The sequence below is a fragment of the Equus quagga genome, chromosome 18 (genome assembly GCF_021613505.1).
Source record: "Equus quagga isolate Etosha38 chromosome 18, UCLA_HA_Equagga_1.0, whole genome shotgun sequence".
Lineage (NCBI taxonomy): Eukaryota > Metazoa > Chordata > Mammalia > Perissodactyla > Equidae > Equus > Equus quagga.
This window is the reverse complement of record NC_060284.1, coordinates 14,666,810-14,692,981: the sequence shown is the minus strand read 5'-3', so window position 1 is coordinate 14,692,981 and position 26,172 is coordinate 14,666,810. Positions and strand designations below refer to the sequence as shown.

General features: G+C 36.7%; 1 protein-coding gene across 1 annotated transcript in view; it reads right to left on the bottom strand.

Moving 5' to 3' along the window:
- Nucleotides 1-26,172, bottom strand: part of MIGA1 (mitoguardin 1) — a 77,099-nt gene extending 50,927 nt beyond the window's left edge. Inside the window, exons 1-6 of the mRNA XM_046645557.1 lie at nt 26,086-26,172; nt 22,835-22,951; nt 5,580-5,757; nt 3,997-4,133; nt 3,195-3,321; nt 138-271 (exon numbers count right to left, since the gene is read on the bottom strand). Of these exons, the coding sequence (XP_046501513.1) occupies nt 138-271; nt 3,195-3,321; nt 3,997-4,133; nt 5,580-5,757; nt 22,835-22,933 (675 nt within the window). The 5' untranslated portion in view covers nt 22,934-22,951; nt 26,086-26,172. The remainder of the gene's footprint in view (nt 1-137; nt 272-3,194; nt 3,322-3,996; nt 4,134-5,579; nt 5,758-22,834; nt 22,952-26,085) is intronic.

Here is a 26,172-nt window from a genome sequence, read left to right as displayed (position 1 = left end):
AAAAGCCCAATAAGAAACACCCCCATATAATCTTGAGGGAGAAAGAAAAACCAATTCTATTAAATGCCACAGAAAGCAAGTACACTGATTAATTTTTCCAACATTATGAAGACCCCTCTCAAATAAACCACCCTTACATCTACACTTTCTTCAGCAATAGCATCTCCTGCACCCAATTTAATGGAACCACAGGCTTCATCTTCAGCCTGTCTATTTCGAAAGGTGAGCGCTTGTTCCCATCGACGCAAGGCCTCTTCAAACAACTCCATACCTAAAAATTAAGAACAGCACAATTGTAAATAAGCAAAACCAACGCCAAATAAAATCATTTTGAGTCTGAGGAGTTTTTCATCCAGTTATCATCAAAAGCACAGTCTGACTGTAATTTTGGCACTAAAGTATAATTTTATGCTCACATCATTTCAGAGTAGAATCTTAATTTCCCAATATATTCCAGGCCCACAGTTCTAGTCAACCAAAAATCAGAGAGAAATGACCAATATATTTTCATTTTTTAAAAAATGTAACTCAAATGTATATAGTGCTTGCAATTTTTCTAGAACAATATCGTGAACTCATCGAAAGTCCAACAATCATGGCTAATTTTCAGTCACACAACTATCTTTCAAAATATCTCGCCAAATTAAAAAGAAAACTAATAAATAGAAGAAACTAGTTGATAAGAAGCTATGAGGTTCATAAGAGACTCTCAGAAGGAGAGAGTAAAGCTGAAAGGAAAGACAATAGCATACAAGTCTAGAATAAAGTCTTTTCTATCTTTTTTCCCACCAAAAGGTATCTAAAACCACCATGATACCAACTTCTGATATGAACAGATAAATTGCTAAGACAGAGTTAAAAATCTACAAGACTACTGGAAGAATCCATAAAGGGCTACCATCTAATTAGGAATTTCATATCCCTGCTGATAGAAAGCTTTTGTGGGAAAATAGGTGAGTATGTCTCTCTTCTTCTCCAAATAAAAAAAAGACTTAACCAAAATAACTATGTACTTCAAACAAAACCAAAGTATTTCAAAACTTCAATTTTTCTATACAAACATTCTTTTCCTTTTAGGAAAAGATCTTTAAAAGATGCTTAAGGATCTAGACAAGTTATTCTCAAGATGTTTTTAAGATATAGTAAAGAATCTCTCTCCTCTAAAATCATTGCTTCAATTACCTGGAGAACCTACAACTCTAGACAAATAAAACCTTCTTTAAATGCAATTTAGGACTTTCCTCCTTGTTTCATTTTCTTGTTTCATTTCTTGTTTCACAGAATTGCTGCCAGGATCTAACTTCTAAAAAATGTATGCACTTAAAAGACAATTACATCACTGTCTACTCTCTTTTCTCTAAGCTCTACAATTCTAATTCCTTCATCCTTTTCTCATGCCACCTATTTTCTGTCCATCTGATTATCTTGGCTAAACATAAGGAAGAATTATCTAACAGCAGAGTTGTCCAAAGATAAAAGTTGCCTCTCAGGAAGTACTGTCTCTCACCTCACTGCAGAACACGGCCCGAACTATCACATGTCTTCAGTTCTGTAACAGGAATTCAAACATATGTCACCAATCTTTTTTTTTATGTCACCAATCTTGTAAAGGGAACTGAAACACCTGGAGGGTGATCAGGTGATCCACAGGGTCCTACCAATCCTAACTCTACGACGCTGAGACTCCCAGCAGCCTCTCTAGTTCTTTCTGAATTCTATACTAGTTCTATCGCTCTCTTTCTCTTTAATTCTAACTCTCAATATTCCAACAGAAGCCGTGAGTGTAGATTTAGTAGCCTCAGTTAGAATAATCTAGAAGCATAATGACCTTAACTCTCCGGATACCTTTGGAAAAGGTGGCAAAATGACTCTCACGTCTTTGCCCACAGGCAGGAGTAGCTATGGTGACACCACTGGAGATGACACGGTCTTTAACATTCTAGAGTGTGGGAATGCATTCAGAGACACACAGTCCTTCTGCCAAGCCATCATCCCCTTCACTGCTCATTGGCCAGGACTATATCAAGGTTTTTTGGTTTTGTTTTTTAATTAGTATGCATTTCCAATAAAAGGAATACAGCCATAAATAGAGTAGAGAAGAACAGGAAAAAGCATTTGAAAAAGTATTTGAATCTGATTTGATGTTAAGTTCTTTGCTTGTCTTCCTGGGCTCCAGTGAGACTTTCTAGACAGGTCGTGGTCAAGCCAAGAGGAAGGCTGAGATGTAAAACACAGGCCTTCCTTCTATTTAAAATCTTTTCCAGATATAAGAACACAAGTGACAGCTAAATAAAACAGATTAGGTAGATTCTGATAAGATTCATTAGACAACAGTCAACAGATTAGGTTACGTGAATGTAACAGAATAATGGCCAAAGATATCAGACCCTAGTCTCCAGAACTTGCCTCACCTTAGATTTGCAGATGTGATTAAATTAAGGATCTTAACATGGGGAGATTATCCTAGATTATCTGACAGGCCCTAAATCCTTATACAGACACAAGCTTCCTTATAAGAGAGAGGCAGAGAGAGATTTGAGACACACAGAAAAGGTGATACGAAGAGGAAGGCAGAGACTGGAGTTATCCAGAAGCCACCAGAAGCTGGAAGAGGCCAGGAATGGATTCTCCTCTAAGCCTCCAGAGGGGGCATGGCGCTAAGGACACCTTGATTTCAGCCCGGTGATGATGATTTCAGACTTCTGGCCGCTAGAACGCTGAGAGAATAAATTTCTGTTGTTTAAAGCCACCAAGTTTGTGGTGATTTGGTATGGCACCTCAGGAAACTAATACAATAGGTTACGTTATGTAGACTAGATTCAAAAAATATAAGAACTTTTTTGTTGTTGTTTTTGAGGAAGATTAGCCCTGAGCTAACTGCTGCCAATCCTCCACTTTTGCTGAGGAAGACTGGCCCTGAGCTAACATCCGTGCCCACCCTCCTCTACTTTATATGTGGGACACCTACCACAGCATGGCTTGCCAAGCAGTGCCATGTCTGCACCCGGGAGCCGAACCGGCAAACCCAGGGCCACCAAAGCGGAACGTGCGCACTTAACCGCTGTGCCACTGGGGCGGCCCCATATAAGAACGTTTTTAAACTACAGTTACTTCCCTTAAAACAAATCATCATCCTTTATTTTTCACATTAAATATGAGCACAATATCTTAAAACTTTATTGTGTTATTCCTACCCATCAAGTATAAATTCTCAGGAGTGGTCACAGGAATATTAACAAGTTTAACATCATCTTCATCTGCTTTGTCCCAGGAATTAGAATTGCCACAAGCACAGCTATGACAAGAATTGACACTCTGGACCTAAAATAAGATTGACAGAAGTTACTTTTAAATCTCTTTTGTGATCTTTCATATTTACAAATTATTTATATAAATCCTATTCCTGGTAAAACAAACCATGTAATCTCTACCTGAACAAAAAAATCTGATTATATTCAAACAAACTTAGGAGTCAAAAGACCTTAAATATTCTGAGGCTTTGTTTGCTCAAAAATACAAAAGTAGAATAAGATTTTGAACATAAATCAGTTATTTCCACTATAAAATAAAGCGGTTATTTTTATACTGTTGTTATTAAGTATTTACTTTTACATTTTACCCACACCTACTTTGATTTGAGATAACTAACTTATTTTCCTTTTAAAATTTATTACAGTACTGAGGCTCTGCTAAATGATAACTAAAATTGAAAAGGCTTTAGCATTTTCCCTTCTCTAACAAGATCCACCGAGCCAATTATTTCATTCATCTCTATGCAACGCCTCCCAAGTCTCTAACTCCGGTTCTTCCTCTTTTGAGAAACCTAAGCCCACATTTTCATCTGCCTGAAGAAAACAGGCACAACCAGATGCCTGAAAGAATGGAAGGTTCTTTCCATACTAAGAGGATCTATAACTGTATGACATTTAAAACAATAGATAACAATGGATATATAAACAAACGTAAGAAAAATAACAAAATTTTTTCTTTACTTACAGAGGCCAAACTCTGTGCAGAACCTGAGTGTTTACTGAAAAGTCCTCCATTAGCATAGTTACAAGACTGAGGGCCTTTGTCTTTGGCAGAACTTAAAGATAATGTCAAATTCTGTCTACTACTGGAACAACTTGAACCTATCAAACATATTAACATTAAAAGTATCAATAACTGCAATGATGAATTTCCGGTAAAATTTCAGTTTCTGTCATATTCACTCAGGAAGCTGATTTTAAAACACATTTCACTCAATTGTGTAAATTATTAAAGGTAGATACATTATTAAAATCTACATCTCTATATAATGTTGTTAACACTGCTAAAATCTGCTTCTGAAACGAAGAATAAAATATTCATCTAATTAATCAGGGCAGTATTCGAATGGTCTATTGTAATTAGTATAAAAATACTTGCAACTATGATCCTTCAAATTCTAAATTTAACAAAACATAAGCACTTCTTTTCCTGAGTCACATCTAAACTTACCCATATCGCGTTACACTGCAATTAGTTTTCTATACGTCTGTCTCCCCTAACCATCTATCCACTCATCTCGGGTAGACATGCTGTCTTAGTTTATCTTCATGCAGCAGTTAAGACACTCCCCAATCCAAATCCTGGCACTTATTAGTTATACAAACTGGAGCAAGTCACTTAACTTTCCCATATCTCAATTTTCTTATATATAAAATGGGAACAACAACATAAGATTATAGTCCTAATTCATAGAATTGCTATAAAGGTTAAACGACACAGTGAATGCACAGCATGTAGTACTGCACCTGACAGCTAAGAAAATCTCAGTAAGTCAAAGCCATCATCACTACTGTAATGTTCACTGTACTTGGCACAAAATTGTCATTCATTAATTATTTGCTGGACAAATGAATCACAAAAGCTTATGATAGACTAAACATTAAAAAATAATTAAAAATTTAAAAACTAAGAAATCCAGCATACTCAAGAAATTATTTTTATTGATACAATTTGGCAAAATGTACCATATCCCTAACAAAAACTATAGATCCTTTAAAGGCCAAGAATTCTACTTCAGGAACTTTATATACCAAGAAAATAATCAGACAAGTATAAGCAAAGCAGGAAAAACATCCTAAAGGGAACAATAGGGAAGTGGTTAAATAAACTAGGGTACACGTGTACACTAAGTTTAACACTAAGTACATATTAAAAATGACAGCATCAAGGCATATTTACTGACCTGGAGAGACATTCTTACATATTGCTAAATATTTTAAAAGCAGGTTACAAAAGGTATAATCAGAATTTTAATTAATATATATAAATTTATTTGTATATAATATAAAATTTTATCCCTCAATGTGATCTTTAAATGCAAATATAAATAGTGTTAGTAGTTATTTCTGGGTGGCAGAATTTCAAGCGATTTTTTTCTCTTTGCTGATGTGTATTTTCTAATCTCTCTAAAATTAATTGGTATTACGAGTGAGTTAAATATTAAGGAAGGAAATTTTGGAAACTAAAACACATGAAATCACTGCAGTTCAGTTATGATTTGCATATGAAATCTCCTTTGCAGACGTAATTCAGCCATTTCTACATACCTTTGTCTGATGCTGCTCTTTTAGTGTATTCAAGTATGAGGTGCTCTGGTTCCCATGGTAATGTTTTTCCTTTCTTCTTTCCACGTCTTCTTTTAAAGTGATGGGCCAGAAAAATTACAGATACAGCACTCACCGCAGTTACCACAAACAACTTTTTAACTACCGGCGAAAATTTGATCTGGAAAAGATGCAGTTAAATTGAAAAAAATGTCTTTTCTTCGTTCACTTCAAGACATAGAACTAAAATTATTCTTAAGCTGACCTAGTCATAAACACTACCAAGATAATATTATTTCACTCTTTCAATTATGGCTAGTCCTATTTGAATTTTAAAAACAAAAAAAGTAGTAATTTACTACCCACTGCTCTGAAGTTCTCAGGTAAACAATATTATCCAAAAAGCCAATGGGAGCACAAAATAATTCAACCCCATTAATATTTGTTGAACAACTAATTAATTCATGCAACTAAATCTTCTGTCTAAAGGGTAGCAAGATTTTTAATGACAGGAATGACTAAATCAGACTTTTAAAATGAACGAATTTTTTTAACTGTGGAAATTTGGGCAAACGTAAACTAACTCAATTTCTAAGTAACTTCTGAATAAGCCCTTTTATTTGTGAAATAACTAACAAATATTTATTCAGCATCTTAAAATGTACCAGGACTATGCTATGAACATTAAAATTAAAATCTTATTGTAATTTGGATCTCACTCATATGTAGAAGATAAAAACAATGATAAACAAACACACAGAAACAGAGATTAGATTGGTGGTCACCAGAAGGGAAGCGGGAAGGAGGGCAAAAGGGGTGATTAGGCACATGTGTGTGGTGACGGACTGCAATTAGTCTTTGGGTGGTGAACATGATGTAAGCTACACAGAAATCAAAATATAACAATGTACACCTGAAATTTATATAATGTTATAAACCAAAGTCACCACAATAAAAAAACAAAAAATAAAATACATAAAAAATCTTCTGTAATTCTATTCCATAAGCATATATGGAATGCCCTCCACTGATCAGGGAGCACCGGGTATAGAGAAGATGCAGCTCTTGCTTCCTTCAAGTAGCATGCTAATAGCAGAGACAGATTCACAAATAATGACAGTAGAGTGTAATAAATTCAGTAACATAAGCATGTACTAAGTACTACCATCAGAGCAAGAGGTAATCAGTTTGTCTTGGGGGACAGACACTATTCATCACCTAAAATGCAGAAGAGCTCTAAAACAAAGCTACAGGCTTGGGGATGTAGAGAGCTGGAAAGAGTATCATTTCGAATCTCACAACAACAAAAAGCTGACAAATGGCAGGCTCTCAATTTGTCCTGAACCCATCAGAATGCTAAGGTAGAAGGGTCATCAACTGGCTCCGAAACTAAGCAAGTTGAGGTATTTGCAGGGAGAGACGAGACATGAATACTGGCACACAGGGACAAGACACAGCAGCACACTGGTAAGAAGAACTCAGCTGGTGTGGCTGGTAAACTGGTAAAGACTGTGTATGGTGAGAGAGGGTGAAGCACCCCCTGGGGGGGCAGGTGTGCTGCTAATATAGGGGTAGTCCACACTTTTTGCAGGTTTTGTCTTCACAAATTCCACCAGGCATTCACAGAAAAGACAGCGAGAGTCCTAAGAAAGTCTCTCTAACGGTGCTCAACAGGGGCAGGGATACAGCAGTGCCTGGAGGGGCATGAACTGCATCAGTACGTTCCTCTTGGATTCCCACAAAGGAACAAACGCCTTAGACTGTGGGATGCAGCTTTAAATTCAGAGAGAGATCTATATATTAAATGATTAGAGTAAGAAAAGAAGAAAGGTATCAAATCCATAATCTTAGCTTTTATCTTAAGAAACTAGAGAAAAAAGGGCAAAACCAATCCAAAGCAAGCAGAATAAAGACTAAAGAGAACTCAATCAAATGGAAAACTGGATCCATAAAATCAAGAGCTGGTTTAAAAAAAAAAATCAATAAAACTGACAAACCTCTAGCCAATCTAATTAAAAAAGAGAGAGAGAAAAGATACATATTACCAAAATAAGAAATGAAAGAGGGGTCAGCACTACAGACCTCACAGACAGGAAAAGGATAAAAAAGAATTAACTACGAACAACTCTATGCCCATAAATTCAAGAACTTAGATGAAATGGACCAATTCCTTGAAAGACAGAAACTATCAAAATTCACTCAGGAAGAAATAGCTGGCATGAATAGTTACATATCTAACAAAGGAACTGAATATGTAGTTAAAACCTAACAGAGAATAACAAAGGAACTGAATATGTAGTTAAAACCTAACAGAGAAAACTACAGGTCAAATTCTACCAAATATTTAAGGAAGAAACATCAATTCCATACAAAGAGGGAACACTTCCCAATCATTTTATAAAGCTAGCATTACTATTAATACCAAGACCAAAGACATTACAAAAAAATCACTACAGATTAATATCTTTCATTGATAGATACAGAAATCCTCACAAAATGTTAGCAAATAGAATTCTCAGCAATATATAAAAAGAATAACATATATGACCAAGTGGTGGGTATCCTAGGAATGTAACTCCAGGTTCAACATGCAAATATCAATGTAATTTACCCTAACAACAAACTAAACAAGAAAAGCCATAATATAATCTCAATAGACTCAAAAAGAACATTTGTAAATATTCAACATCCACTTATGATAAAAAAAAAAAAAACTCTCAGCAAATTAGGAATAGAACTGTAGTGGGTTAAACAGCGTCCTCCCCAAAATTCACGCCTACCTCGAACATCAGAATGTGACCTTATTTGGAAATAAGGTCTTTGCCAATGTAATTAAAGTAAGAATCAAGATGAGATCATACTGCATTAGGGTGGGCCCTAAATCCAATGAGAGAGTTCTTATAAGGGACAGAAAAGGACACACAGAGACCCAAAGGAGAAGGCCACATAAAGAGGGAGACAGAGATTAAAGTTATGTTGCCACAGCCAAGAAGGTGGGAGCCACCAGAAGCCGGAAGAGGCAAGGAAAGACTGTCCTCAAGAAGCTTCAGAGGAATGTGGCTCTGCTGCACCTTAATTTCAGCCTCCGTAACTGTAAAAGAGTAAATTTCTGCTGTTTTAAGCCACCAAGTTTGTGGCAATTTGTTATGGCAACTCTAGGAAACTAAGACAAATGGTAAATTCCTCTGGCATTGATAAAAAACATAGAGCTAATATCCTACCTAATGAAGAATAAAAAATATACCTTTCCCTATACAATCAGGAATAAGGCAAAACTATCTTTTCACCAACATCATATTGGAAGCACTAGCCAGGGCAAAAGGGCAAGAAAAAAGAATAAAAGGAATACATATTAGAAAGGAAAAAGTAAAACTGCCTCTATTTGCAACTGACATGATTGTCTACAGAGGAAATCCCAAAGAATCTACCAAAAAACCTCCTAGATCTAGTAGGTAAATAGGTTATAAAGTCAATGACAGCAATAAGCAACTGGAATTCAAAATTTAAAAAGCAACACTATAACAGCATAAAGAAAAAGAAAATAATTACCTACAGATAAACCTAACAAAATCTGTGCTAGTTAACAACAAAACAGTGATGAAGGAAATCAACAAAGATAAAAGAAATTATACATCATGTTTGTGGATTGCAAAATGTCATCTGTCTCCAATTTGATCTATGGAAATGACATAATCCTAATCAAAATCTCAGAAAATTTTTTGTAGATATTGACAGCTTATTCTAAAAAAATTTAAGGAATGGCAAAGGAACTTAGAGTAGCCAAAATAACTTTGAAAAAGAACAAAGCTGGAGAACTCACACTAGCCAATTTCAAGACGTAACTATAAAGCTACAATAATTAAGACAGTGTAGGCTTGATGACAGAATAGACATATAGATTAATGCAACAGAAGAGACAGTTCAGAAATAAACCTGCACAAATATAGTCAACCTATTTTTGTCAAAGGTAAAAAGGAAATTCAAGGAGAAATTTCTAGAACATAACATAGGAGAAAATCTACATAACCTTACAATCACCAAAAAACAGGAACAATTTGGCTGTCCTTTAACAGATGAATGGATAAACAAACTGTGGTACATCCATACAACGGAATACTACTCAGCAATCAAAAGGGACAAACTATTCAGACGCACAGTGATGTGAGTGAATCTCAAATGTATTATGCTAAGTGAAAGAAGCCAATTCCAAAAGATTATATACTGTATAATTCCATTTATATGACTTTCTGGTAAAGGAAAAATTACAGGGACAGAAAACAGATCAATTGTAGCCAGTTGCTGGGAGACAAGGAGATGACTACAAAGGGGCAGCACAAGAGAATTTTGGGGGTGATGGAACTATTCTGTTTGGTACTGCGGTGGTGATGGATTCATGACACTGTATGCTTGTCAAAACCCACAGAACTGTGCACGACAAAGTACAGATTATACCTAAATTTTTAAAAATCAGTGAGTATGTGGGGGAAATCTAAAATGGACTGCAGACTGTGAAAAATAAATCAGAATGCTACAAATGAAGGATATAAGCACCTTGAAGAGGATGGTAAAGACAAGGGCTGACCTACGTAACAGTGCTTGGACTAGAGACTGCAGGGCTGACAACAAGAGTGATACACAAACACTGTAATCTAGCTGGTAAACATGTTTCTCAAAGGGGTCTTAGGGTAGCAATTCTGAAACTACTTTATGTGTATACTAGATACTGTAGTAAGTAAGTACACTGTAGCTAGCATATTATAGATAATGAGAGCCAGGTGTCTTGCTGCTGGAGAAAGAAGTTACACATGAGCACAGTAGGAATGATAGAACGAAACCTGACTGAAGTCAGAAGCATTGATATGAACTCTTTTGTTTTTTCTTTTTAATATATATACAGATAGACAAATTTAGAAATGTAGTTGTGTGTGAACACTTGGATTAGTATGCATTCACATATTTCCTAGCTCTGTCTCCTAAGAGGGCCTAGAAACAGCGACACTTCAGTAGCAACACACACACCTCGCACCCAGTTTCTAAATGCCAGAGACTAAAGAAAACTAAATATGGAGACTAAAGAGAGCCAAGGCTCCCTGGAGAAATGGGTGATGCCAGGACTGGGGGAAAAGACGGCATGAAAGGCATGTGAAAAGGACACAGAAGCCAACTTGAAAGAGCTTCCAATAGCCAAAAATGGAATAATTTGAGTAACAAAATAAATAACAATAGTATTGGATTATAACCCAAAGAATAAAATAAATGTCAAAAATGATATAAAACAAATAGTGAAAGTAATAAATAAAAGGGGAAGAAGAGAAACTCTTCCTTACAGAACAATTCTAAATAATAAGTGTAGAAGGAATGAGGGAAATAGAAAATCACCAATAAACACTACAGTAACAACTGCTGAAGGCAAGATTTGCTAAGTGCTAAAATTAGTGGACAAAAGTTTAAGGAGAAATAAGGTATTTACATAGTCTCAAAGTATCTACCTCTGAATTTATTTACAAAGAGTAAAAACTTTAACCAAATAATAAAGGTTAACATCACTAGTAACAAGACACATAGATATCATCATGTATCCCCCGATATGATGCAGTGTGGTGTCTTGTCAAAAATGTATAACCTCAATCTAATCCGGAGAAAAGATCAAATTCAACTGAGAGACATTCTAGAAAATACCTAACCTGTACTCTTCAGAAAAGTGTCAAGTCATGAAAGCCAAGAAAAGACTGAAGGAACTGTCACAGACCAAAGAAGACTAAGAAGACCTGACAAATGCAATGTGGGATCCTAGACTGGATCCTAAGAGACATGAGGGGAAAAAACCAATGAAATCTAAATAATTAAAGTCAATAGCGTAGTTAAGAATATTATGCCAATGTTAATTTCTTAGTTTTAGAGATTGTGCTAGATTTATGATGGATGCATATATTAAGGAAAACTGCGTGAAGGGCATATGGAAATTCTATGTAGAATTTTTACAACTCTTGATAAAATCTTTTCAAAATAAAAAATTTAGATAAAGCTCTGATTCACTCTGTTAAGCTGCTACAGACTGGGAGAAAATATCTGCAAACCACCTATCTGACAAAGAACTCATATCCAGAATACGTAAAGAACTCCCCAAATTCAACAGTAAAAACACCAAATCCAGTTATAAAAAAGGCAGAGGATGGGGCCGGCCCCGTGGCTGAGTGGTTAAGTTCACACGCTCTGCTTCAGTGGCCCAGGGTTTCGCCTGTTCGAATCCTGGGCGCGGACATAGCACTGCTCATCAAGCCATGCTGAGGCAGCATCCCACATGCCACAACTAGAAGGATCCACAACTAAAAATATACAATTATGTACCGGGGAGCTTTGGGGAGAAAAAGGAAAAATAAAATCTTTAACAAAAAAAAAGCAGAGGACATGAAGAGACATTTCATTTCATAGAAAATGATATACAGATGACAAACACAAACACACACATGCAAAAAGATGTTCAACATCATCGGCCAATAAAGAAATGTAAATTAAGTCTGCAGCAACACACCACTACACCATGAGAAGAGCTAAAAGAAAATTTTAAGTGACACTATCAAATGCTGGTGAGGATATGGAGACGATTTCTCATACATTGCTGGTAGGAATTTAAAATGGGATAGCCACTCTGAAAAATTATTTGGCAATTTCTTTAAAAATTAAACATCTACTTACCTTATGACCCAACAATCACATTCCTGAGCATTCATCCCAGAAAAATGAAAACTCATGTCTACACAAAAAACTGTATACAAATGTTCACAGCAGCTTTATTTATAATAACCCAAAATCAGAAACGACCAAAATGCCCCTCAATAAGTGAATGGTTAACAAACTGTGGTACATCCATATATACTATAGAATACTACAATAAATTACTAGGCTTCTCTGTACAATTTTTGCAACTTCCTATTAATCTATAGTTACTTAAAAATAAAGTTTTTAGAAAATAAAGCTGTATCAGCACAGCTGCTAAGCTAGATTAATTCAAACTAACAAACTTTTGGAAGAATTTTATGATTGGATTGTTTTCCTTCACACAACTCTTCAATTTAAGCTGAACTGACCCATGGTGCACAGCTTGTTGTCTTTACATTATCATTTTATATTAAAGAGTTCCCTGGGGGCCAGGCCCATGGCATAGTGGTTAAGTTTGGCATACTCTGCTTTGATGGCTGGGGGTTCACGGGTTCAAATCCCAGATGCAGACCTACACCACTTATCAGCCATGCTGTGGCAGTGACCCACATATAACTGGAGGAAGACTGGCATGGATATTAGCTCAGGACTAATCTTCCTCAAGCTAAAAAACAAATCTGCATTTTCATATAATAGTAAGAAATACTTGGAAATTGAAATTTTTAAAACACCATTTACAATAGCATCATAAAATATGAAATACTTAAAGATAAATCTGACAAAAGATGTGAAAGACACGTACTCTGAAAACTAGCAAACACTGTTGAGGGAAAAGAGAGAAAACCTAAATATATAGAGAGACGAAATACATTTATGGGTTGAAAGACTCAATAAAGATGTCAGTCATCCCCAAACTGATCACAGATTCAATGCAATCCAAGTGACAATTCTAGGAAGCTTTTTTTTGGGGGGGGGGGGAGGGGCGTAGAAACGGATAGCTGATTCTAAAATTCATGTGGAAATGAAAAGGATCTAGAATAATCAAAACAATTTTGAAAAAGAAAAACAAAGTTGGAAGACTAACACTACCTTATTTCAAGACCTATTTTAAAGCTACAATAAACATGACAGTGTCGTATTGGCATAAAGAGAGACAAATAGATCAATGGAACAGGAGAGTGTACAGAAATAGACCCGTACATATACAGATGATTGATTTTTGGCAAAGTTACAAAGGCAATCGAGTAGAAAAGGATAGTCTTTCCAACAACTGGTGCCGGAAAAAGTGGTCATCCATATGCAATAAAATGGAACTTCAATCTATGCTTCACAACATACACGATAATTAACTCATGGATCATAGATCTAAACATAAAATCTAAAACTATAAAAGTTCTAGAAAAAAGCATAGGAGAAAATCTTTGTCATCTTTGCTAGGCAAATATTTCTTTGAGATGACACCAAAAGCCTGATCCATTAAAAAAAAAAATTGACGAGTTAGACTTCAGAATTTAAAACTTTTGCTCTTTAAAAGTCACTGTTAAGAGAATGAAAAGACTATCCACAGACAAGAGAAACTAGTTGAAAATCATATATCTGATAAAAGAATTGTATCCAGGGCATATAAAGAACTTTCAAAACTTAAGAAAACAAAAAGCCCAATTAAAAAATGGGCAAAACCTTTGAACAGACGTATCAACTAAGAAGATATACAGATGGCAAATAAGCACATGAAAGCATGTTCAACATTACTAATCATAAGGGAAATGCAAATTAAAACCACAATGGGGGCGAGCTCAGTAGCACAGCAAAGTTCGTGCACTCCACTTTGGCAACCAGGGCACAGACCTACACACCACTTATCAAGTCATCCTGTGGCAGGCATCCCACATATAAAATAGAAGATGGGCACAGATGTTAGCTCAGGGCCAATCATCCTCAGCAAAAAGAGGAGGTTAATTAATTAATTTAACTTAATAAAACCACAATGAAATTCCACTACACACCTATATTAGAATGCCTAAAATTATAAAGACTGGCCATATCAATGGTACAACCACTTTGGAAGAAGTCTGGCATTTTCTTAAAAAATTAACCATATACCTAACCATTCCATTCCTAAGTATCTAGTCAAGAGAAATTAAAGCACATGTCCATACAAAGACTTGCACAGAAATGTTCTTAGCAGCTTTACAAAAACAAAAAAAAAAAACAAGAAACCCAAATGTCCATCAACAGGTGAACAGGTGAACAAGCTGACATAAATCCAAACAATGGAATACTACTCAGTAACGAAAAAGAATTAACTATTGATATATTTAATTTCAACACATATATATTTCAAAATAATTAAGCTGAGTGAAAAAAGCCAGACAAAATAAAGTACATATTGTATGATTCTATTTATAGAAAATTCTAACTAATCTATAGTGACAAACAGCAGATCAGTGGTTGCCCGAGGAAAAGTGGAGAAGGGGAGTCAGACAAGGAGGTGCAAAGGGAAGGAGAATGAGGAACTTCAGGAGATCACGAATGTTCACTACCCTGATTGTGGCAAGGATTTCACGAGTATATACACACATATGTCAAAACTCAAATTATATACTTCAATTATGTACAGTTTAATGTGTGTCAATTATACCTCTATAGAGCTGTTTTTAAAAACAGCATCTTGGTTCTACACATGAATCCAAAAGCATTGCTCACTTTCTGGTATACCAGAAATGATTTACTTCTACTTGCCATTAGCATTTGGCCTTACTGACTGGGCTCTAACAAAAAATTTAAAACTATTCTTACTCTACATTTCTTCCAAGTACATTTAAATTCCCTCAAAGTATCATGAAAAATTGGAACATTCCAGTACTCCCTCAGATTTTTTCCCTTTACAAACTATAAGAATTACTCTCTTATGTCTCTATTATAGGCATTATCAAATTTTTATTTCTTTCCATTTCTACGTTTTTCTCTCTCCAGTGTCCATAGCAACCAAATGAGATTTGGGGGGAAAAAAACACAACACTTCCTTGAATTTGGATGCTAAAGATCCAATAATAAAATAAATTCTAAACATAGCACTACTATTAAGAAAACCTTGGGGCCAGCCTGTTGGCGCAGCAGTTAAGTGCGCACGTCCTGCTTCAGCAGCCCGGGGTTCCCCGGTTCAGATCCCAGGTGTGGACATGGCACCGCTTGGCAAGCCATGCTGCGGCAGGCATCCCACATATAAAGTAGAGGAAGATGGGCACGGATGTTAGCTCAGGGCCAGTCTTCCTCAGCAAAAAGAGGAGGATTGGTAGATGTTAGCCCAGGGCTAATCTTTCCCAAAAGAAGAAAACACCTTACTTTTCTTTAAATTTTATAAAATGCCATGACCCTATTATCAAAAAAAATATTCTTCATAGATTAAATGTAAAGATTAGTATTTACTGCATGAGTAAATACAAGATGATAAAATTAAGACCTCCGTTAAAGAAAATAGGGGCTGGCCCCACGGCCAAGTGGTTAAGTTCGTGACCTCCGCTTCAGCGGCCCGGGATTTCGCTGGTTCGGATCCCGGGCATGGACATGGCACCATTCATCAGACTATGCTGAGGTGGCATCCCACATAGCACAACTAGAGGCACTCACAACTGGAATATACAACTATGTACTAGGGGGCTTTGGGAAGAAAAAAAAGAAGAAGATTGGCAACAGTTGTTAGCTCAGGTGCCAATCTTTAAAAGAAAAGAAAAGAAAAGAATCTATTACCACAGGTCCAATCACAGCTAAGTGATCATATGTTCTCAAACTGTCAGTTCTACTATACCCAAGGGCACTGAAGTAAGAAAACTATTAGGAGACATAAATACAAAATTAAAACTACTCCCTCAGACATATAATGTACTTTACTAACCCGAATTCAAATATAATATTAATCAGTTCATTTTTATTAAGGTCCAAGTTCTGGGGGTCGGCCCCATGGCCGAGTGGTTAAGTTCGTGTGCTCCACTTGGGTGGCCCAGAGTTTCACCAGTTTGGATCCTGGGCACAGACCTAGCACCACTCATCAAGCCATGCTGAGGTGGCATCCCACATAGCAGAACCAGAAGGACCTATAACTAGAATATACAACTATGTACTGGGGGGCTTTGGGGAAAAGAAGAAGAAGAAAAAAAAGAAAAGATCGGCAACAGATGTTAGCTCAGGTGCCAATCTTTGCGGAAAAAAAAACTCACCTTAAAAAAAAGAAAGATCCAAGGTCTGTTTATACATTATTATCTTTACATAAAAGACCCATTGAAGTTTGCAATCCTAATCTCATGAAAAAAGAAAACTTTTCCATGACAGAAATAAGACAAATTTGCCAGGGAAAGATGGTTATCGTAAGTAAGCTAGACAACACAAGGTTTTAAAATCTCTAATACTATTCCTGCCTATCACTTCTCGTTTTGTTACCTTTTTCCCCAGAGGAAAGTCAATTACTTCCTATAGCATTGCCTGGAACACTGAAAACACAGCATCTCAGAATCCCAAAGCTCAGAGGGGCTTTTTGAGGTGATATAGTCCATTTCCTTACTCCCAGGCAAAATGAAAACTAGACACGTGTCCTGTTCATTCCACATGAAATAAGCATTAAATTATGGGCCAGGCACTGAGAATACAAAAAAAGGAATAAGACACTGTTCCTCGTGCTCAGATTTCACAAGCCTCCCCACTCCGTAACCGGATGCCATTGTATAATGTTCTTGTCAAGTTTCCCCCTCATCCAATGTCTCTGGAGACAGGATAGTTATTTAGTCTCACACAGTCTCCTGCTCCAATAACCTTATTTCCCTTTACTCACCATAAACTTCTTACTAGAACTAAGTTGATATAGTCCTCTAACACAGTACTTACCACACCTTTTTTTGGGAGGTGGAGAGGGCGTTCTAAGAGGCTTGTTGAGGTTCTAAGCTACATCTGTCTAGATCTTGCTCACCACTTTATATCTTGACTGAAACACAATAGATACTTAATATACATATATATATTTATATATATAGTTTTTTCTTCTGTGGCGATTTCTTAAGCCTGTAGAAGGAAATCTTTTTATTGGATTAGCAGAGTTAACAGAAAGTAGCAGGCATTCTTCAATATACACATTTTGAATGAATGTCTCTAATAACTGGAACACACCACACACAGGTCACACGCTAACTGCAAACCTGGACAAATGGGGATAATAACCTCTTCCTCATAGGGTTGTTGTGAAAGGAGATAACATACATAAAGTAATATCAACACAGAGTAGGCCTTCAAAATATGTGAGTTATTATTTCAATTTAAATTTTTCTACCAAATATCTTATTTTAGAATAATTTTATATTTTTAGAAAGTTGCAAAGATAGAGAAAGTTCCCACATCACTCAGGTTTTCTCTGATACTAACATCTTATATAACCATAGTACTCTTGTCATAACTAAGAAATTAACATTAGTACCATATTACTAACCAAACTAGACTTTATTCGGATTTCACCAATTTTCCCACTACTGTTCTTTGTCTATCCAGGACCAGTTCAGGATACCACACTGCACTTAGACAGATTTTTAAGTGCTTAGTTAATTCTTAGTCTTTTTTGTTGTAACATTCTGAATTTGGAGAATCAACTAAATCACCTACCACTTCATGTTGTGGTTTCCAACTGAAAAACAAGAGTCCGCTTGTATTAACATGATACATAGTACTATACCAAAGTAATCCTTAAGAAAACCACAGAAACAAAAGAAGAGACTTGAGCATTTTGTTTAGAGTATGTACACATTAAATGCAAGAAAAAATACTTGGAAAATATACTACTCCTTAAATAAATAACACTGGGAAATAGGAGCTAATATTTATTGGAGTACTCACTAATCTTTGCTGTGTGCCAGACACTATGCTTTTCATCCCTTTTATAGATGATAGAAATTGGTTTTAAAGAGGTTAAGTAACTTGTCAAAGATCACACAATTCCACACTGGTGAAACATGAATCAAAATGCATCATAGAAGACGTGTTTAAATCCATGCATGCACCACGTATTGAAATTACTTTAGCCATACTGATGACATATCTCACTATGCAATTAATTACATAAGTGAATTGCATCTAACACAGATTGCCAATTTTTGGAGGCTGAACTAATGTACAAAAAACCTAATATATGTCTTTTTTCATAAAAAAATCAATCCAATTCTAAAGCTACAGAACTGTCCAAACAAGAACTCTGAGCTTTTCCCTAGTCCCTTTTTTTCTTTTTTGCTGAGGAAGATTTGCCCTGAGCCAACATTCGTCCTGTGCCAATCTTCCTCTATTTTCTATGTGGGTCACCACCTCAGCACAGCTGCCACCAAGTGGCGTAGATCCACACCCAGGAACCAAACCTGGGCCACCAAAGCAGAGTGCACCAAACTTATCCACTAGGCCACAGTGCCAGCCCCTCCCTAGTCCTCTTTGGGTCTTTTGATGCTATTCAAACTATAGCCTGCTCTCTTAGTACAGGGGTCAACAAACATTTTTGGTAAAGGCCAGGTAGATAATATTTGGGGTTTGAGGAAACATGGTCTCTACTACAACCACATAACTCTGCTGTTGCATGCAAAAGCAGTCGCAGATAGTACCTGAACAAACGAGCTTGACTGTGTTCCAATAAAACTTTACTTACTAAGAACCGGTGGTAGCCTTGATTTGGCACACAGGCTGCAGTTTGCTGACCCATCTTAGTCCACTCCATAGCATGGAATGAGTTTTGGATACTAAGTACTGTGACTGAGAGTAGAGGATATATCCTTAAGTTTACCTGCAATGACTCTTTATATTATTTTTAAAATAGTCTATGGAACAAGTTGAACAACAGTTCTGGCCTCAGGAAACTATTCCTAGGATTGAAAAACAGGTTGTAGGGGCCAGCCCCGTGGCCAAGTGGTTAAGTCCGCACACTCTGCTTCGGCAGTTCAGGGTTTCGCCAGTTCGAATCCTGGGCGTGGACATGGCATCACTCACCAAGCCATGCTGAGGCGGCACCCCACATGCCACAACCAGAAGGACCCACAACTAAAAATACACAACGAGGTACTGGGGGGCTTTGGGAGAAAAAGCAAAAATAAAATCTTTAAAAAAAAGAGAAAAAGAAAAACAGGTCGTATACTACAATCAGTATGGACAAAGGATACAAAAATAATTCATAAAAGAAGAAATATACAATGTTAGTAAAGTTTTTAAAAAATAATACTCTGATGTTCAGACTGTAAAAAAATAGGCATTGTCAAGTATTACTTACTGGTGAGATTGTGGGTTGGTATGGCCAATCTTAAAAGCAATTTAGAAATGTTTAAAAAAAATAACTTCAAAATGTTCATACTTAATGTAAATTGCTCTTAAATCTAAAAAGATACTCAACCTAACATATAAGAGAGAAATAAAAATTAAAACTATGTTGGAATACCATTCTCACCTATCAGATTGGCAAAAATCCCCCAAATTGGGGATTATAAAACAATACAATTCCTACAGAGATCAATTTAACAATATCTATCAAAATTCAAAGCTTGATATATCAAACTTATTCACTATAGCATTGTTTTTAATGGAGTAAGATCAGAAATAACCTAAATGTCCATGTATAGAAATATTATGTAGCTGCAGGAATAAAAAAAGAAAAAGATCTACATGTATTAATATGGAAAGATCTCCAGGAAATATTTCAAGTACAAAAAAGCAAGAACACAGGTAGCACGCTACCTTCTGTAAGAGGAGAAAATAAGAATATATAATTGCTTTTGATGATATCTGAATAAAGAAACCCTGAAAGATAGTCAAGCAATCCAAATGGTTACCTGTAGGGAGTGGATGGGGACTGAGATAGAGTAAAACATTTCCATGTATGTAATGTATGCACACGTGTGTGTGTGTGTGTGTGAGGTTTTGATTTTTGACCTTGTAAATGCATTAGCTATTCGAATAATAAATTTTAAAGAATAATGTTACTTTAGGATCATTATAAGGATTATATGAGTTTGCCAATCATTATAAGGATTATACGAGTTTGTCAATGTACCTGATATAAAATGTCTAGGACAGTGCTTTACACACAGTGGGTGCTGCTATGTCCTGTTGCCGGTCTTTTTAAATGTCATCCAAATGGTATGATAACATAAACAAATAAAAGAATAAATACCAAACACTGAGTCTCCATATTTTCATCTCTAGGAATCTACCTTAATAAAAATCTAAAAATTGGAGAAAGATTTATACATAAATAAGGAACTGTTGAAACAATCCCAAAACACAAAAACAGAGAAATATTCAATAAACTATAGCACATCTATATTCATAAAGCATTTTTCATGACAGAGAAAATGCTCAAAATATACAACTTCATCATGTCAAATTGGGGGAGACAGGGCAGTGGGGGTAGAGTGGGGATTGGGGGCAGACAGATATGCTGAAATAAAAGACCTAAAGTGTAGCAAATAAGCTTTTACAGAGGGACTGTTGAAAATTTTTATTTTCTCTTTAATTCTTTTCCATATTTTTCAAATTTTCTTTTAAGCATGTAATCCTGAAAAAGGAAAAGAAAGAAAAAGAGAGAAAACGGGTTTCAGGAAAAGATGTGCAAGCTCAAATCCCCTATTATATATGCAATTTTAGAGAAGTTAATTAAGCTCGTGAAGCCTCCAGAGCTGTAAAATGGAGATGATATCAAATCCTAGGGTTATTTTGAGAATTAGAGACACTATATGTATGAAGGACCTAAATAATGTTTTAAACATAGTAAACACTAAGTAATAATTACTATTATTCTCATACATCTTATCTGTGCAACATTCCTTCCTGGATAAAATCACACTATATTTCATCACTATATTTCATTACCATTTTAACCATTTTTAAATGTGCAGTTCAGTAGCATTAGGTACATTCACATTGTTGCATGACCAATTTCTAGAACTGTTTTCATCTTGCAAAACTGAAACTCTACAGCCATCACTATAATCACACTATATTTCACACTATAAAATCACACTATATTTCATCAATATAAGATACTATTCATTTTATGACACAAGCAGGTTTTAGAAATGTTGAAATGTGAAAAATGATTATCTTGGATTTGATGAAATCCAGTGCAAGTTTAGTGAACTAAATGTTACTTTCATACATAACTTTTTATTTAGTACAATGGAGTGGAAATGCATTAGAAGCAAGCATTAAAATTAAAAAGATTGTTCCCATAGAAGATACAGAAATAAATAATAGGCACATGAAAAGATGCTCAAAATCACTAATGATTAGGGAAATGCAAATGAAAACCACAATGAGATACCAACTCACACCATTAGGGTGGCTGCTATCAAAAAAATAGAAAATAAGTGTTGGCAAAGATGTGGAGAAATTGGAACACTTGTGCACTGCTAGTAGAAATAAAAAATGTTGCAGCCGCTATGGAAAATAGTATGGCAGTTCCTGAAAAAATTAAAAATAGAATTACCATATAATCCAGCAATTTCACTTCTAGGTATATACCCAAAAGAACTGAAAGCAGGGACTTGAATCGATATTTGTACAGCCATGTTCATGGCAGCATTATTCACAATAGCCACAAGGTAGAAGTAACCCAAGTGCCCAGTGATGGATGAATGGATAAACAAAACACGATATATACACACAATCGAATGTTATTCAACCTGGAAAAAGAAGGAAATTCTGACACATGCTACAAAACAGATGAAACTCAAGGACATTATGCGGAGTAAAATAAGTCAGTCACAAAAAGACATACTGTGTAATTTCACTTATGTGGTATCCAGACTAGTCAAATTCATAGAGACAGACAGTAGAATGGGGCTGACAGGTGCGGGTAGGAGGAAGAATGGAGAGTTGCTGTTTAATGGCTGTAGAGTTTCAGTTTTGCCAGATGAAAACAGTTCTAGAAATTGGTCATGCAACAATGTGAATGTACCTAATGCTACTGAACTACACATTTAAAAATGGTTAAAATGGTAAATTTTATGTTATGGATATTTTACCACAACAAAATAAAATTAAAGAATTATAATAGTGAGAACAGATCTATTTGAATAACATGATTCACTGAAAATAACTGAAATAGACTGTGTAAATTCACTTATGGTAGGAAGATTTTTTTTTTTCAAGATTTTTTAAATTTTTTCCTTTTTCTCCCCAAAGCCCCCCGGTACATAGTTGTGTATTCTTCGTTGTGGGTTCCTCTAGTTGTGGCATGTGGGACGCTGCCTCAGCGTGGTCTGACGAGCAGTGCCATGTCCGCTCCCAGGATTCGAACCGACGAAACACTGGGCCGCCTGCAGCGGAGCGTGCGAACTTAACCACTCGGCCACGGGGCCAGCCCCAGTAGGAAGATTTTTTTAAAGCAATACGGTCCCCTTCCAAGAGTTATGCATATAATAATACACACAAAAAAAATGAAATAAATATTAACCAATTTTTAAACTACTATAATAAACACCTTGACTGAACCATTTAAAGCTTCAATTGAAATTTACATACTGTAAACAAAACATGCTTTGAGCAATAAACTTACTATTCAACATCATGTTTGTTTCATTTTTTTTTACCTGGGAGAGAGAATAATACCAAGACAGAGGAAGATCAAACACTCTTAGTGCTGCTGTCTTCAAGGAAAACTGTGATTTGTTTACTGTTTCTTCTGACATGACTCCTCTTCTAGAAATCTTCATTAAAGGAAACAGAAAAACATATTAGCTTCAAGGATTTCTGGTTACTCTACCAAATGAAAGACACAAACTGAAAATTTAACTCTATCAGCTGGTTTTTTCTTTTTTTGCAGCTAATTATTCATGATATTACACTTACCTGAAGAAAACACTTACCTGAGCCAAGTTTACTTGAACTAAAAGTTTATTTATTAATCACGACAGCAGCAAAAGAGAAAATGAGCTAGATTTAAAGTTTGAGTCCAGGTAGTAAATTTTCCTCAGAAAACTGCAGGTTCTAGATTCTCTCTTCTCTGGTTAAATAAACATTTCAGGTTTTAGATATTTATTTATTTATTTATTTATTTTGAGGAAGATTAGCCCTGAGCTAACATCTGCTGCCAATCCTCCTCTTTTTGCTGAGGAAGACTGGCCCTGAGCTATCATCCGTGCCCATCTTCCTTTACTTTATACATGGGACACCTACCACAGCATGGCTTTTGGCAAGCGGTGCCATGTCCACACCTGGGATCTGAACCAGCGAACCCCAGGCTACTGAGAAGTGGAACATGCGAACTTAACCCTGGCACCATCGGGCTGGCCCTAAGGCCTATTTCTATTGAAACCAAAGAAAGAAAAGTCAGACATCCACAGAGGAGGCAGCCATCACTCAGAGAGGCCGTTTAAAGGTAGCAGAACTTTGATAGAAACATAATGGTTCAGGGTCTCGGTCAAAGCTTTGTAGAGCCAGAAACTCAATTTTATCAGTGTACCCAGATGCACACACACTAAACAAATTCACATAGCACCGATGTATAAATTAGTCTACAAATTTATTCATTAAAAAAAATACACTATGGGGCTAGCCCCGTGGCTACGTGGTTAGGTTCGTGCGCTCCGCTGCAGGCTGCCCAGTGTTTCGTTGGTTCGAATCCTGGGCGCAGACATGGCACTGCTCATCAAACCACGCTGAGGCAGCGTCCCACATGCCACAACTAGAAGGACCCACAACGAAGAATATACAACTATGTACCAGGGGGCTTTGGGGAGAAAAAGGAAAAAAATAAAATCTTAAAAAAAAAAAATACACTATATAGTGAAAGAATACTTATAAATGTTATCAAAACATACTCCCTCTGAAATAAAAGATTGAAAAGAGCTGAATTGATAAGTAAAAAAGGCTGCCAGGTGAGAATAAAATTAATGGGTCCTGAGGAATATTTCATCCAGGCCAAGAAAAAGCCTGAGAACTGTCTGATGCACAAGAGAGTAGGCTTTTCGAGTAACCAAAGCCTTTATGCCTATCAAATTTAATATTCTTGTCCTGGGATAGTGCTGTGTAAACATTACCAAAGAGAAAATAAAAATTACCAACAATCCCTCTACTAAAGTTTATTTGCTATACTTTAAGTCCTTTATTTCTGCATGTAGCTCTCTGCTCCCTTTTTCTAAACAGCAGTAGTCTGCCCCCTTCTATTAACAGCCCCCCTTTTTCCAGACAAGTAACAAAACCACTGATTAAGTACTGGTTTCCTTTCAAATCAAACACAGTAATACTTCTCAGGGTGGGTTACTGCTACTGACCCCCTATTCCCTATTAGTGCCACTCACAAAGTGTAAACTTAATTCCCCCTCCTCCATATTCTAATTACAATTTCTAGGCTCAGCATGATTAGTTCTCACTGAAACATATTTATTCCAAAGAACAAATTGTGATAAAGACATGTTATTGAGAAATAAAAAGGAAACCATGAAGAAACAGTTAAACAAGTGAAAAATGGTCCTCTGGGGAATGAGACTAGGACTGTCAGGAGGTTGGACAGTGAACCACTGCATTTCATTACACGTCCTTCTACAATACTCGATTTTTTTTTTAGGGTCTTACATGTATTACTTCTAAAAAATGCTACACTAAAAAGGAAAAAACCAAAAACATTTATTCTCCCCCTAGAATTGACCACTTGAGAAATATTTTTAGTAATTAAATAAATTCTGGATCATTAAGCCATCTATACTGCATACTGCATTAAAAAAAAATACTGAGTGTAATTCACCCAAAGTGACTTTCTCCATAATAGTGGGTTCTAAATTTCTAAGCAGAAGAGAAAGAAAATAAAACAAACACTTCAATGTGCTGCAGGGGTTTTCTTAAAAGAATTCTGACAAATCTCTATCTTTGCATTCTAATTACCTCAGTCTTTCATTTCAAATCACTGAGGAAGTGACTCCACACTTAATCATTAATAATTGAACAACTTTTAAAAACTAATCATTTCAGTTGCTTTCATAAGAATTAAGATAAACATGAAGGCAGTTGCATAATTATTCCAATTTGTAGAGAAAGTCTAAAACATTACCAAAAATATTGTACTACGTAATATTACTCGCTTCTCTCCATTCTGACTATTGGAGAGTTAAAAATAAGTGTCATAAGTAGAGTTTGATTCTTAAACACCCTAAAACTCTATTCTACAACTTGGACTTTATAATCCAAGAAAGAATCAAAGCCTGAAATACCTCCCAAAATTTGACGTGAAGCATAAATCTACACAACCGAACTCTGAGAAGGTACTTTCAACACAGCAAAAACGTTTAGCTGCAATAAGGATAAAATAGGAACAATAATACAGATCTGTGCAAGAGCCAGATGTTTTGGAATCCTCCCACCAAGAAATAAATGCTGAACAACTTTATTTACAGAGGATCTCCGACGCCACAATCCTCCCGAGGCTAAATGATTCTCTGACAGCACCTTCAAACTAGGCAGACTCGTCCTCACCCAGGCACCACTCCCCGCTACACCACCGGCGTGCAAGCGGAACTTGGGTCACACCGCTGGGCCCCTCCGGCAGGACCCCCTCACCACCAGCAGCACCCCCCCCCACAGGACCCCCCCCTGCCGCAGGCCCCCCCCCCCAGCAGGACCACCTCCTCCAGCAGGATCTCCCCGCGCCCCGCACTTTCCTCTCCGCTCTTCCTTGTTCTTTTACACGAGGACCAGAAAAGGGGCCCCCCCCTCGGCCGGCCGCCCCTCACTCTGGCTCCGAGCGGCCGCGAGCCCCCTGATTCAGCATTCCCCTCCCGGGGCTCTCTCCATCTCGCCGCCCGCACTCCAGGTCCAGAGGGCCGAGGCCGCCGCCCACCCCGCGTACCTGGCGCCCCAGGCCAGCAGCTGGCAGCTCCCGGCCGCTTCCCCACCGCAGCCCGGCGCGGAGCCGCTGCCTGGCCGCGGGGGCGGA